General features: G+C 34.3%; 2 protein-coding genes across 4 annotated transcripts in view; both read left to right on the forward strand.

Annotated features, from left to right (window-relative positions):
* Positions 1-5,126, forward strand: part of LOC106102860 — a 7,891-nt gene extending 2,765 nt beyond the window's left edge. For 2 of the 3 annotated variants that reach the window (XM_013282455.1, XM_013282457.1), the window contains 10 exons: positions 32-103; positions 441-524; positions 1,087-1,132; positions 1,599-1,762; positions 2,336-2,403; positions 2,894-3,029; positions 3,387-3,496; positions 3,622-3,715; positions 4,554-4,679; positions 4,983-5,126. In XM_013282455.1, coding sequence (XP_013137909.1) covers positions 32-103; positions 441-524; positions 1,087-1,132; positions 1,599-1,762; positions 2,336-2,403; positions 2,894-3,029; positions 3,387-3,496; positions 3,622-3,715; positions 4,554-4,679; positions 4,983-5,026 — 944 coding nt within the window. In that variant the 3' untranslated portion in view covers positions 5,027-5,126. The remainder of the gene's footprint in view (positions 1-31; positions 104-440; positions 525-1,086; positions 1,133-1,598; positions 1,763-2,335; positions 2,404-2,893; positions 3,030-3,386; positions 3,497-3,621; positions 3,716-4,553; positions 4,680-4,982) is intronic. The other variant, XM_013282456.1, reaches the window with a different exon arrangement.
* A 505-nt stretch (positions 5,127-5,631) lies between these two features.
* Positions 5,632-14,804, forward strand: LOC106102854 (GMP reductase 1-like). The gene is made up of 8 exons (XM_013282449.1): positions 5,632-5,858; positions 10,668-10,787; positions 11,213-11,303; positions 11,774-11,940; positions 12,232-12,297; positions 13,039-13,161; positions 13,836-14,052; positions 14,571-14,804. The coding sequence occupies exons 1-8, from the start codon at positions 5,772-5,774 to the stop codon at positions 14,738-14,740; spliced, it is 1,041 nt and encodes a 346-aa protein (XP_013137903.1). The 5' UTR covers positions 5,632-5,771; the 3' UTR covers positions 14,741-14,804.
* Positions 14,805-15,761: the final 957 nt, after the last annotated feature.

Consider the following 15,761-nt stretch of genomic DNA (forward strand, 5'->3'; position numbering starts at 1 on the left):
TTTTTTTTACTTCTGCACAATATTGTTTCAGAATTAGACCAATCATGCATGGAAGATGAATACAGTTTCGACACTGAAGAATTTTTACCAGTCACTACTGTGGGTACGGCTGTAAAAATAAACTAAACTTAACATAATTCGTAGGTACAGTCAGCTGCATAAATTTACTTACCAAACATTAGAAACTTTTATATAGTTAGGCCTTCTTTTGATAATACGTATGCAAGTATTCGCCAATAGCATATATTCATGGTCGAAAGCATATGAATCGATAATTATTTGTTTTACGTGTACAAATTACAAGTTGTTACAAGTTTGTGACAGTTTATAAATGTATACCTATTTTTGTAGCTGACTGTACATACGTATGATTGATGGATTGGAATCAACGATATTTTTTTGCAATAAATACTTCTGGTTGTCAACCGTTATGAATTTAGATTTCAGAGCCGGCTGTAATCCTTATTGGGGTCATCCTGAACAAGAAGTGAAAGCGTTACGATGCGATCCCGTTTTACGCAGATGTGAGCAGCGACATACATATTATCTTGTTTCAAATGTTTTAAAATATAGCAATTAACTATATAGTTAGTTACAATCTATAGTTACTAATATTATAAATGCTAAAATTTAGATGGATGAATAGATGGTTAGATGTTTGCTAGAGTTTCTAGCCAAAACTGCTGAATGGATCTAGATGAAATTTGTCATTTACGTAGAGGACAGTCTGGAAGAACATATATGAAAAAATGAAAAAATGTTTATTTAAATCCAACAATAATGTATACACGGAGTAGTAAAATACAGTTTATGGATACAGTAGATTTTTCTTTTTTTTTAATATATTGACCAGTACCCTCGCACTAGGCGCAGCCTGTAATATGTATATAGACTGTTTACTTTTGTTTTTTTTTATAACACGCGGACGGAGTCGCGGAAAAAAGCTAGTACTTTATATAATACAGTACTTTACTAGTTTAACCAAACTTTTCTCCTATTTATGGATTTTTATGCTTTATTAACTATCCTAAAATATCAATAACTACTTAATTTTTTTATGGCAAGGACTTTAATGTTTTATTTTAGGTGTACCAGTTACTATTCCAATGCTTCCAAGAGATACCTTAAACGTGTAAGTCTTTTGATTCTTTATTTCGTTTAATTTGATGACGATGTCGTTAATTCTTACAAGTATAAGATACTTATTTACCGCCTACATTTTGCTCGCTTCTTCGTCCGCGCGGAAAGAATTTTTTTTTAATAAATATGGCCTATGTTACTCAGCGATAACGTAGCTTTCTATTGGTGAAAGAATTTGAAATCGGTTAAGTAGTTTTTGAGTTATTTCAATACTTACAATAATACAAATCTTTCATCTTTGCAATAGTATAGATTACCGATAGTCCTTGTCAACTCTAGATGACATTAACACGTTAAATGCCAACTAGAGTTCAAACTACATGCAAAAAACAATTTGTAAAGTATGTGTTAAATGTTGTGGTCTCTTAAGATCGAGCCCAGAAATCCTAACATTAAAGGCAAGCATGCTAGTATACAAAAAAACTTATGTAGTTAATTAAGATATGGTTTTGCTTCAGACGTCGTAGTTTCCGTTACGAGCCACCGACTGGTGAGGAGTGTCCAGTATCTTGTCGTGGTTACGACTGCCAATCCCTAGTCCACGAGGACCAGTGCCCGCAGGGTGCCTTCTTGCCGGACAAGGATTACTGCAACTGCTGTGGACGATGCAGCAGTTTCTTCCGTAAGTAGACTATAATGTAAAGTGCCGATTTCAGGCATTTAAGTTACACTAAAGGTGTATTGTCACCGTGTTCCATATTCACTACCCCAACCGATCTTCTTCGACCCTTTTTCACGGTTTATCCTCCTCCGTTCTTTCTTCGTCTTTTGGAACACATTTGTTCGGAATTCGAATTTTGAGTGGAGCGTTGTCACACACGCATGCGGGGCTTGGATGTAAGTGAATTAACAATGTGCAACAAGGCCAATAGATACGCGCAGCGTACAAGCATCAGGAAAGTGCCGCAAGAATCTGCGCTACGGGGAACTTTTCTGAACTTTATCGTTTCCTTTAGACCCGTATTCGCTATCCGACCCAAATACAATTCTTTACTTGAAGAGCGGGCGTATCTTTGACTAAGCTTTCCCACAATTGTTGTAAGATTGTCGATTGTTTCGGAGCTATTCAACTGTTTAGTTGCAGAACTAAAAATCGTGTAGTGTCCGCACCTTTATATAAACTCATAGGAATCAAAACGAGACTAAACTTTTAACTGTAAGTAATTGATAAGTTAAGTAATTGTGTCTTTTACAGAATTGAATCAAAAATGTGCCGAATTCAAGAAGACATTACACAAAGTCAACGCAACCGAGGAAATTGAGGTTAGTTTAACAATGAAGTAATAAATAATTGTAAAACAATGATTAATTTAAATATCTTACTAGTTATAAATTTACCTTTAATATACAAAAACGAACATTAAAATCACTTATAAAACCAATAATAAAATAATATATATACTATTTTAACTCGAACTTGGTAGTACAAAAATTGAGGGAAGTACGTAAAATAGTACAAAACCAGAGTGTTGGCAATGCAATAATCCTTTTTATATTTTTATTTTTAATCCTTTTTTTAAAATAAGAATGTTTATTTTTTTATTTATTCTTTTGTAAATATTTGAAGCATTATTGTTCGAGCAGATGTCACACACAACGCTAGGCTGAAATGTATATTTTTGTTTAATTTGTAAATTTTATTAAAAGTTGTTTTTAGTTTATTTCTTATTTATTTTACTCGCGCGTACCTTCTCGTACGAGATCGTCTCTTTCACAGAGTTACAAGATTTTATAACTTAACCTCTTATTCCAGATAGAAGAAGAGTTCCTGGAGCCAGGCTGTGATGATGGACTGGTGTGTCGTCAAGGCATTTGTCAGGATACGCACTCCCTCATGTCGCGGAGTCTCCAGCGTCTGAAGAGAGAGCAGCTGCCGTTCGGTGCTTTAGGTTATTGCTACGAACACAATAACATGAGACCATAATCCTAACTCACTAATCCTCCAAGGATTTGTCTATTTAAGACTTATCTCTCGTAATTCAATTCTCATGTTATTGTGCAATATATATGTAACTAGTTGTTGCTCGTGACTTCGCCTGCGTGAAATTATAAAATAATAAAAAATATATCATATGTTACGCTCTGATAACGTAGCTTTCTAATGGTGAAAGAATTTTTTAAATCGGTCCAGTAGTTTTTGAGTTATTTCAATACATACTGAAGTACAAATCTTTCCTCTTTGTAATGTAAGTATAGATTTAGGTGAAATGGTATATAATTAATAATTTTTGCCTTAATTATTGTAGAGCCGTGTAAACAAGAGATGAAATACTTTAAAAAGAAGTATGGTGTGAATGGTCATCTACACCACGAGGCCCCGCAGTGCACACCTCTTTGGTTGTATGCACCAGTACAGGTAATTTCCCTTTGTCTTGTAACATTTATGCTTATAAAACAGTAATCCGAAACAAAAACGGCTTCTTCTAACTAACCACGCACACAGACACACAAAAATTTATTGGTTTCAAATACCTTTGACAGTGTCGTCGATTTGTCTGCTACTGCGCTTTAGAAGATGGAAGCAGAATTGATGGGATAAAAGTTCCAAGAGTAGAAGTATCTAATATGAACTGCGGTAAGACTTTCTTATTCTTTGACTTGGAGTCTAATGAACTCTGAGAGACAGCCAGCGTTTTGACTACTGTCTTTAGTCTATGGTCCCAATCCTTGCGACGGATAGGTAACATACCTATTATAAGAAAGGTGCAAGTCTATGGTCTTTGACAATTCTTTGCCATAAAAAGATACTTCAGAATTAATGAGTTTACGTTCTTCATTAAAAAAAAAAGAATAGATCTGTTATGATAATAGGGACCTTATAGGAATGACTATTAACTTTAGATTTCCTTAGAAGTAAATCTAAAAGAATTTAATAGCTTGTTGTGAGATAAAACACGCACATTAACGTGACCTATCATCATATCTCAATAAGTTCGAGCCATAAACTATTAATTTTAGCCTGAACGTGCTATAAATATAATAATTGTATGTTTATTGTTTGTCATTGACTAATAAATGTTGACCTTTACTGGAAGAACTGCTTTTTTATGATAATGTGACAAATTAGGTCACCTGAATTCGCCGAAATAGCGAAGCAAGAAGCATTACCTACAGATATTCGCAAAAACAATCGCGTTACCTTTAATCGATAGAGGAGTGGACGTCTTTAAAGAGGATATTTCCTTCCCCTCCACATTCTCTTCCCATCCTTTTCTTATTTGCGTGGTGAGGGATATGGTACTAAAATAAGGGCTATAGTACGCTATACTCGATACTATAGTCGATTTCGACTTTCCATTAGTCTCAATCAGCTATATCGTTTAATTAAATTATTAAAGCGGTAACTACTAGAGTTTTGGCGGGAAAGTTTAATGTTGCCATATTGTAGTTACTTTTTTTATAACATTTATTAGATTGCGCCCGTGAAAAGTGTCGTACGGAGTCTGACGTGCAATGCGATGGCTACGGCAACTACAAGGAGGCCGTTTTTATGCCTCACGTGGAGCAGTGGCCTGATCCGGAGGAGGTCTACGAATCTGGTATTATATTTAGAAAATGCTTATAAATGTATATCTTTTTTAATTGTAGACCAAGGATTCTTGAATCTTTTTGCACAAACTTGTACGTAGTTTTGAGCCAAGATATTTTAAAAGTATAATAGTTACTGTTCCTGAACTTCTTGCTGTTATATTTGTAACTTCTAGAAATTCCCTTCACTTTTACGGGCGAACTAGATGGACATTTTGCAGATATCTTTGACTAAAAATCTATGGATCGATCTAAAGGATCGATTATTGGCTTTACAATTTCAACAAATGTTCAATATGTTTGTTTTTCAACAGATATTAGCGAAATGAAAGCGTCCACAAAAAATGAACTCAAATAGGACCTGCCATTAGTGAATACCGTCTGAACAATATTTTTTACAGTAACTAGGCAATAGATATATGTATTTTTTTATTATTACCCTGGTAAATTAAAAAATGTGTAATATGTAGTTTAAAATAAAATTAAAGCCGTCAATGATTGTTTATTTATCAGTAATTAAGAAATTTGCCACTAAAATTATTTGTACATAAATTAATTTAACTATAAAAGTAATTGTAAAAAACATGTAATAAGTTTTCACAAGTAATTGCAATTTTCATTTGTGTCACACCTTGTGGCTGAAATTTGTATTTTTGCCCGCCCACGTGACGTCACGAGTCACGTTACAGACAAATGTTGCCATCACAATGACATCTCCCAATACCATGTTAAAATATTTTTTTATTCCATAACTTAGTTGTTGTATTAGTAATCATCAGTATATATAGGAAACACATGATGAACAATCATGTAGAACATTTCCATATTATTCTAAAATAAATTAATACCAAATGGTGCTGTTGAATATTTTTAAAGATGTTTTTAAATTTAAATGGTGTATTGAGATTGTCTGATAATGAAGATAATAAAATGTAATATCTGTTCTTTAAACCAAATTCTAATGGGCTAATTTTACATTATAGCTGGCAACTCTCATGGCTGCGACGGTAATATTTTTTGTCTGTGAGCCAGTCGATAACTAGCACGGTGAGAGTGTGCGCGATTTTTTTGTATCAAATTAAGACTGCAGTGTTGAGTGAAAAATGCCTAATATTATAAACGAGGTTAAATTAGACTTCAAAGATGTTCTTCTGCGACCGAAAAGGAGTACATTACGTAGCAGAAATGATGTAAGCTATATTTATTGATGTAACTCAAATTGCAATATCAAGGTTCAATGCAAAGGAAACTTTCAGCTGTTTTACAGTCATTTGTTTTTATTTAATGTAACTTTTTTACTGTTGATAAATACAAATTGATTGTTTTAACACTGGCAGGAAATTTTTACAGACTAAAAACTATCATTTACGCATTCATTTGTTTTTCTACTTTTATTTTTAATTCCAGTTAGATCGAGTTACGTAAAATTGTTTAGTTAGTAATATTTACATTTGACTCTGTCTATTTTTTGAAGGTCATATGTCTTGAATTCATTAGAATTTTATTATTAGATTATTTCTGATGTAAATTTCGTTTTGGCATCAAGAACTGTTAAATATGCCTCGGGTGCGGAATCTTTGAGGTCTTGGTATAGTTTTATTTATAGGTTCCTTGGGTTAATGTACGTATTGAAGAATCGTGATTTAATATAATGAAATGTATAGCAGGGGAAACTCGCGTTGTTGTTATAAGCTACAATATTTTGAATATTTTAAAATGAGACGCTGAACAAAAACTATTACAATGCAGATTATAAATGCTTCTGTAAATTTAAAGGTTTGTTAAACGTCTAGTTTTTTTATTATCTAGTCACTGCTATGTAATAAGTTGATTGTAGGAAGAGGCGGAGTTTGTCTCGTTGCAATGAAAAAGGCAGTTTTTTCTAAAGTATGGCTCCGCAAGTATAGCAGTAATCCACTGCTATTGTACAGCCTTTTATTGACCAAATATACGCCGCATTTGAACGTTTAATGCATAAGGCTATCCATAACCATGGGTCGCCACTGGTCTGCAAATCTCAGGTTCAATTCTGTTTAACACCCCTGCGTTGACACAAACTTATAGTTAATCACCACAAAATTAAAAAGCAGTTTCAATAGTGCCGTGAAAACGCACGGTTAATGTTCCCAGGTAACAACCTTGATCAAAACATCAATAACCAAGTAGGCACTGTAAAACCGTCCTTAATTAAACAAATAAAATTTCCTAATCTAACGTCGAACCTTTGTTAGATAAACTGAAACAGTCTCCACCCAAACTCTGTTTGTTTTTCCTTTGTTGGTGTTTTATTAACGTGTTTGGACAGCAACAGACGTGCCAGTCACAGGTACACTGGCATGCCAGCTACAGATATGTGTAAACGCTAACTGCAAGTACCAAACATGCGAGTAGCTATTTGTTTTTTTGCGAACTGCGTGCAAGTAAGTTAAGGAAATGAATGTGCTTGACACTGATGTCTCATCTCATATAATCTCGTTGGCATTTTACTTGCTTGTGCACGCATAATTCGAGTATTGGCACGTCCAGCACCAGTCCCAGGTACTACCCCACTTTACTGGAATGAGTATTTCTGCCCTTTCTCCGGTCGAAATGGATGTAGGGTACCGTTGCTAGGCAACGACAAACTTTATCGATTTAAAATTGTCTACTGCGTGCTTTGCGTTATTTGCGTATGCAACCTGTTTAGTAAGTAAGTAGGCGTTATTGGAATATTATGATGCAAAATGTACGGCCAGATACTGAAACGACATTCAAATAATGTATATAACAATGCCTGAATTAGAGAGACCAACGTTTAAACTCAAAATTACAAAAAAATTAAGACGTCTGATAGGATTATACGCGTTTTCTTTCTAATGTTGGCTTCAACCGTAACGATCGTACCGTAACATATTCTTGTATCCGTTTATGCAAAAGAAAGAAGAAAGAAAGAAGGAGTATTACTGTACCAGTTTAACAATTTCTGAGAATTATATTAGAATCTAGCTTTCGCCCGCGACTCCGTCCGCGTGGAATTAAAAAAAGAAGCTCACTTTTGGAGCAGCATATGTGTTCTTCTAGACTATTCTCTACCTCTATACCAAATTTTATCGAGATCTGTTCAGCCATTTAGAATACAAACTCTCACAAACATCCATCCATCCATCTAAACTTTATAATATTAGTAAGATTAGTAAGATTGTTTAACGGATGCAGTAAGGATGTTGTCAGTGAAAATAAATCATGCAGAACCGAACTCCGATTATAATTATTCAATTTCCAGTATGTGTTTTAACTCTCAGTAAGTTAAGAATATGTTTTTTATGTATCACGTAAATAACATTGTTAAAAGTACACGTGTCGATATGGCCATTAAGTAGCAATGTACAATGATGTCATGTAATTCATTTTACGTAGAACAGTCAGCTGCATTAATGTGTATAAACTAGCTTTCGCCTGCGACTCCGTCCGGGCGGAATTAAAAAAATCATGTAGCTTATGGGTACTTCTAGACATCAATGGTAAATTTCATCGAGGTCCATTTAGCAGTTTAGGTTACAAACTCAACATTCTGCCATCCAACCAAACTTTCGCATTTATAATATTAGTAAGACTAGTAATATAAGATATTAGTAAGATTTACCAAGCTACAGTAACTAGTAAGGTGCATGTCGGTTCGTATGTTTTCGGACATAAAAACGTGATTGTAAATACATGTTTTTGAAACTGCTAGAGTATTCAAGTTTCTGTAGCTTACTTACTGTATACATGCTTATGCAGCTTACTGTACCGCTTACAAACGTGACAATCTACTTATGTTTCAGTTAAATATTCAAGTAAAATTAAGAATCTATTAGGATTTATGTTCTTTGGATGATAATAGTTGTGTTAAAAACTAACTAGAACTATCTGAGAGATTTAAAAATTTTTTAAAATCCTTCCGTAAGTCTTAACATTATCTTTCTTAAACCCTTAGTTAAATATTAAGCAAGAGACAAACCCATTTAAATATTGCTCAATACATTTTATAAAAAAAAAAAAAACTAGAAAAAACCAAGCAATATTGAGATGAAGGCTAACGTTTTTCTTAAACGTAACCTTGTAGCGTCGGAACGAGAATTTCACCTCTCTGCTGACATTGTTACGGCGAGATATGTTGGCGTGGTGCCAGCGGATATACGCTGGCAACGCCTGCCTACGACTGCCACAGTATAGAAAAACCAGATGAATCATATTTTTTTATTGAATTGGTAAAACTAGGCCAGTGTGAAACCTCTAACTTGACGATTATGCGATTATTAAAATTAATACATAATGAATCAAGCAGAGTCAGAGGTCTCGCAAACTATAGACTGGCCGATAGTTCGATCGCGTTGACCTGTCAAAAAATATATAAGAAAATCGGTGTAATTTGTCCGACTAAACTATCAGCCATATAAAAGTTGCAGATAATTATTTAAAATATTAAATTGAATCTGCTGAGTATTAACAGCCTGTGACAATTTTCTAGCTAATATTGCTAAACATATGTTTGAAAAAGTGTAAACTATCATTATTCTTTTTCTAAAAAAAGCACGCTTACATAATTTCACTTTAACCACAAAAAGACGTAACAAATTACGATTTTCTAATACAATTGTTTTTTTTTCTATGAATCCTAAACATTTTTATTATTAGAGAAATCGCTGTTAATTACTAAACTTGTGTAATGACAATTTTATCAACGTAACTGCAATTATATATCATATAAATATTATAAATGCGAAAGTTACGATGGATGGATGGATGTTTGTTAGAGTTTGTATCCTAAACGGCTCAACGGATTTCGATGAAATTTGGTATAGATGTAGAAGATAGTCTGGACGAACACATAGGCTATTTAATTTTTTTTTAAATTTCACACTACGGAGTCACGGGTGAAAGCTAGTGATTTATATTTGTTTATTTACTGTACAACAACGCACGCGAATTGTTTCGCCATGACTTTGAAACTAATTTTGTCAACCGTTTATTACCTTCCGTATCTTGAACGTAATCCAAAACGATTACAGACATGATTATTGTCATAACCTTTTTAGTTAAACTTTTGCGTGTTTTAAACCTATTGGGAGCAAAGGTTGTAACAATATTCTGCAATATTTGTCACGTCAAATTTATCTTTCTTGCAATAATTAGTTAACAAGTAACGACGGAAGTTAATAATAAACATTGATGACCTATGATGTAAAGTGGGTATTCCCCGTTTTATATTCAAACGTATACGTGATTTTAAAGGGATGTCCCTATATTTTTGTTGTCAAAACAAAAACAGACGAATTGATAACGTTCTTTTCGGAAGGCGGTTAACAAATGACAGTAAGACAGAATATGCAAGCTAATTTTTAGCAATTTGTAGACAATTTCAGCTGAAAATAGCTCATTAGCATGCGAATTGTAACTTTGTTAGTTTATGGTTTGCGTGACTTGATTGCGTGATGAAATACGCTTTGTTAGCTTGATGGAGGGTGAATTTAGGGTCTGTTTTATTACCAAACTTTACGTAGCTACATAGAATTAGTACAGTCGGCTGCATAAATATGTATACATATATAAAACATTAGAAACTTGTATTATTACCCAATACCGCAACTCCGTTCCCGTGGAATTAAAAGAAAACAGAACTATGCCTATATGTTCTTCCAGACTATCCTCTGCGTCTATGTAAATTTCATCGAGATCCGTTTAGCCGTTTAGGATATAAACTCTAACAAACATCCATCCATCCTTGCAAACTTTCACAACATGCTTCATACTTTCATACTAATATTATAAACGGGAATATTTAGATGGATGTTTGTTAGAGTTTGTAGCCTAAACGTCTGAACTGATTTCTATGAAATTTGGTATAGATGTAGAGGATATTCTGAAAGAACACATAGGTTACTTACTTTTGTTTTTTTAATTCCACGCGGATGGAGTCGCGGGCTAATATATCTCTACTTGCGTAAGATCTGTTAACAGTCGATAATTGCTGTCCTCAGGTGGACCTCTACAGGGAGATAACATTCCGTAACTCCGGACAGACGTACCGTGGCGTGCCAGTGATGGCCAGCAACATGGATACTGTCGGCACATTCGAGATGGCTAAAGAATTGTCTAAGGTAAATAACAAAGAAAATTAAGTCAAATCGCATTGAACTCACGTAGTTGATTATACCTTACTCCTTTGGGTAGACTTCCAAGTCTCTCGGTAAGGACTTATTTGTGTTGATAACGTAATAACTCAAAATATTTTGGATGTCTACGCCACGTTGTAATAATTATATGTATTTTTATCTTTATTTATTTATTTATAATTAGGTAAAATAGTTTTCTCTATGTTTATAGTTTAAGTATATACAGTATCAATTCTCTAAATTAAAAAAAAAACCTGTACTTACTGCTTTTGAAATTTATTTGAAGTCAGATTCCTTATAATTCCCAATTGTTTGCATTACTGCGTTTAGTATTCCACTTTTGAGGTTCCTACTCTTGAAAAAACTCGACGGAATTGACGCTAACAACTTGTTCCAATACTTCGTTACAGCACGGATTATTCACATGCATCCATAAGTATTACACTATCGAAGAATGGAAGAAATTTGCCACAGATCATCCTGAATGTTTAGAACAGATGGGTAAGTGTCATGATTGTGTACAGTGAAAGCTGACGGTTACATTTATGTGAATCCGTAAATGCACCGAAGGATTTTCTTATTTTTAATTAGCTTTCGCCTGTGAATCCGTCCGTGCGGAATTAATAGTAGCCTGTGTGTTCTTTCTGACTATGTTTTACATCTATGCCAAATTTCTTCTAGATCCCTTTAGCAGTTTAGGCTACTAACTCTAACAAACATCCATCTTAACTTTCACATTTACACTATAGAAAGATTTCTTTCTATCACACCAAGGGCCTGTCCCACCACTGGCTGATAAACGCTCAGATAGTTTAAAAATGACGTCACTGTCACATGATAATATCACATATTTTAGACATTGGATTGTTACAATTTGGTGGGAAAGCCCCTAAGCGTGATAATGTAGCTTTAGTATAAGAATCTACACTTAGCGTATCTATTAATGACTCTGAGTCTATCTTGTTCTCTAGCTGCCAGTTCGGGTACAGCGGAGGCGGACTTCGACCGCTTGTCGGAGATATTAAACAACGTCAAAGATCTAAAGTTCATCTGTCTGGATGTGGCTAATGGTTACTCGCAACACTTCGTGGAGTATGTCAGACGAGTTCGAGCCGCATACCCTACGCATACTATTATTGTAAGTATAGCTTTGATGTTTCAGTGCCGTAACCTAGGGTGTAGTTGGGCGAAAGCCCAGGGCCCTTGATCGAAAAGGGCGAAAAAGTCACACGCATGTTAATCTCTATAAAGTTTTCCTTGATTATCTGTAAATATATGCGATAAGAATTTATTGGACATGTTTAAATTTTTTATTGGTTTTCGTGAACACTCTTGCTTAGCCAAGATTTTGAAGACCATAAGTTTATTTCTCTCCATCTTCCAGTTGTGTTATGTAGACGATTGTTATAACATAGTCGCACTATTCCAGGCTGGCAATGTAGTGACAGGTGAAATGGTTGAAGAGCTTATCTTATCAGGCGCTGACATTATCAAGGTATTATGTTTTATGTTTACAAACACTATTACATTACCAAATAAACTTGTGGCATAATAATTGAGTAATTTCACTTTAATTTTTTTTTAATAGCTATGATCAGTCGCTACAAACATTTCTAGTTTATATGAATTATGAATCGACATGTTTAGAGTCAAATATTTAAGTTATATTTAAATACCAACTGTTGCTCGTGACTTCGTCCACGTGAAATGATAATTATGAATATAATATTTTACTCAGCAATATCGTAGTATTCTATTGAAAGAATTTGTGAAATTGGCCCAGTAGTTTTTCAGTTTTTTCAATACATAGAAAAGTACAAAAATACAAATCTCTTTATAATCTAACTAATAGAAGTACTATGCTAATATTACTCGTATAAAGAAGAAAGATTTTTATTTTTGTATGTATTGAAATACAGTACAATCTTGATAACTCAACCCTCGGTAACATGAAAACCTTCTAAATAATATGTTTCCTTCCCATCAGAGCCCAAAACCTCTATAACAAAGACCCTTGATAACTTAAAACCTCTTTAACTTAAAACATTTTGTGTTTCCCTTGGACTTAAACTTATCGAGGTTCTACTGTAATTAAAAAATTACTAGGCCGAATTTAAAAATTCTTGCACCGTTAGAGAGGTAATTTATGTAACATGGGCTATATTTTTTAATTATTAATTTATCGCGGACGAAGTCGCAAGCAATATTAAGTATAGATATTGGTTGTACCTTCCAGGTAGGTATAGGTCCGGGGTCGGTGTGCACGACGCGCATCAAGACGGGCGTGGGCTACCCGCAGCTCTCCGCGGTCATAGAGTGTGCGGACGCCGCGCACGGACTTAAGGGACATATTATTTCTGTAAGTTGAACATCAGTATGTTCTACACAATACTATTTAGGTACCTAATAACCTATACCTTCAAGTACCTAAGTGTAGTATAGGCTACTTCATCGGCACAGGGGAGACAGGGGACGGGACAACTGCCGATCTCCCCATATAGAATCGAGTAATGTAAGACAGATACAATAATACGAAAAAGGACCATATTATTGTCAAGCCCAGCTCGTATGGTGTAAAGAATCGACGATTTCAGACAACACACACCGTGTTTCAGACTTTTTTTAGTATAAGGTGGCAAACGAACAAGCGGTCACCTGAATCCGCCAAAATGGCGAAGCGATCGATGCCCGTAGACATTCGCAATAACTACCCTTAACCGATGAAGGAAACGCACACAAAGAGTATATTTCCCCTTCCTATGCGTCTCCTCCAGCGTCAAATACACGTTCCATCTCTATCTTCTTATAAGAAAAAGAGTGGGAAGAAAAAGGGACTAAAGCTGAGCCTCCGTCTCGTTTATTTAAAAAAAATAATTTACACGATCCGTTTATTGCTATAAATAATAAAATAATCATTTATTTTACTCTAGATGGCGTTGATATCGTTATAGATCGCGGTACTATTGTGTTCGAAATTTAAAATATCGATATTTCATTTTTTTTCAACAATTTTGTCCATTGTATTGCATCCAGGATGGTGGATGTACGTGTCCCGGCGATGTTGCTAAAGCCTTCGGCGCGGGCGCGGACTTTGTGATGGCGGGCGGAATGTTCGCGGGACACGACCAGTGCGGGGGCGACGTGGTCACCAAGCCTGACGGCAGGCAGGTGAAGCTGTTCTACGGCATGTCATCATCCACCGCTATGTTGAAACACTCCGGTGGTGTGGCGGAATATAGATCCTCGGAAGGTAAGTGTTTTTAATGTTTCAAAGGGCCTGTCCCAGAACTGGCTGATAGAGGCTCAGATAGCTTAAAAATGACGTCACTGTCAGATAACGGAACAAAATTTGATATTTCCATCACATATTTTACACGTTGGATTGTTATCAGACAATTTCAAAACAGGCCCTATATGTTATATTGTTTACTAGCTTTCGCCTGCGACTCCGTCCGCGTGGAATTAAAAAGTCTATGTGTTCTTCCAGTTTGTACATTTATACCTAATTTCATCGAGTTCCGTTCGGCAATTTAAGCTACAAACTCTAACAAACATCCATGCATCTAAACTTCTTATTTATATTAGTAAGACTAGCTGTTACTGACGACTTTGCGTTAAATAATAGAAAACCTATTTATAAATATTAGTGCAAATATGGTCGGTAATAAGTTTGACTGTACCTTTGTTGACAAAATTAAAACTTTTTTTAAAGCATTTTGAGACATGTTTTATTATATTTTGGGTGTAAAAAAATACTTCAACCTCCAGGTAAGACAGTAGAAGTGGAATACAGGGGTGACGTAGCTGTGACTGTGAAAGATATACTAGGAGGTCTGAGGTCTGCCTGTACGTATGTGGGCGCGGCGCGACTCCGCGAGCTACCGCGACGCGCGACTTTCATACGCTGTTGCAGGCAAGTGAACGATACATTCTCTTAACTTATGTGATCCTGGTACTTTCGATAGTTTAATTTATTTAAAAATTAACTGTTATTGAAATTAAATTAAAATAAATAAATTTAAAATTCAATAATTAAATTAAATTAATATTACAGTTTAAAAAAAATTAAATATTTTTAATTTATTTTTTAAATAAAGATTTTGTTTTCGAAATTGATCGTCAATTGTTTTAGTTTATTATTTTTATTGTATGATCTGTATTGAATCTTAAAATAACATAAAAATGATCTTTTTTTCAATAAAATGCGTTGTTAAAGTTAGCAGTGATTGTGCAGTTAAATTTTTTTTTTAATAAACATTTGGGCAACTATTTTTATTAGCTGTTATATGTAGTAAAATAACCGGTCAAATCTACAATTCGCTGGTGCTATATACATTGTTATTTCATATATAATGTAATCTATAAAATAAGTAGCAAAAGTCTATGTAGAAGTCCATTATATACCGAGAAAAACTGTTTTAAAATCGAAAAAGAATTATGAACACAATCTGTTTAAAAAAAAAAAATATACCGACGAATTGAATACCTCCTTCTTTTGGGAAGTCGGTCAAAAATAGGATTTTAAAATACAACGAAGATATCCTGAAATGTTATAGAATTATAAAAAAATGTATTATAGTTTTTTTATTCAAGAATTTATTTTTGTATTTTATTTTTAAAACATTTTTTCTTTATAAGACATCAGCTGTAGCACAAATTAGCAATTTAATTATATTTTTAAGTTTATTTTAATGTAATTTATTGCATTATTTTTAATATAATTAGTAATTTAAGTAAAATGTTTTAGAGTGTTAATGGAAATAAAATGTGATCTATTGTGATGTAGTGTTTGTTATTTGTTACCATAAAAAAAAGAAAAAGTACAGTCGCCTTCATTTGCGGTGTTCCACTTTAAGTTAATTTCCCGTTGGGCATCGACTTACTGTACAATCGGCATAACGCATTTAACAGTGGTAGTGTCCGCTTTAACATCTTAGCACTGCTAGGACGGCCCGCCCC

Source organism: Papilio polytes, unplaced genomic scaffold (genome assembly GCF_000836215.1).
Source record: "Papilio polytes unplaced genomic scaffold, Ppol_1.0 DF823901.1, whole genome shotgun sequence".
NCBI lineage: Eukaryota > Metazoa > Arthropoda > Insecta > Lepidoptera > Papilionidae > Papilio > Papilio polytes.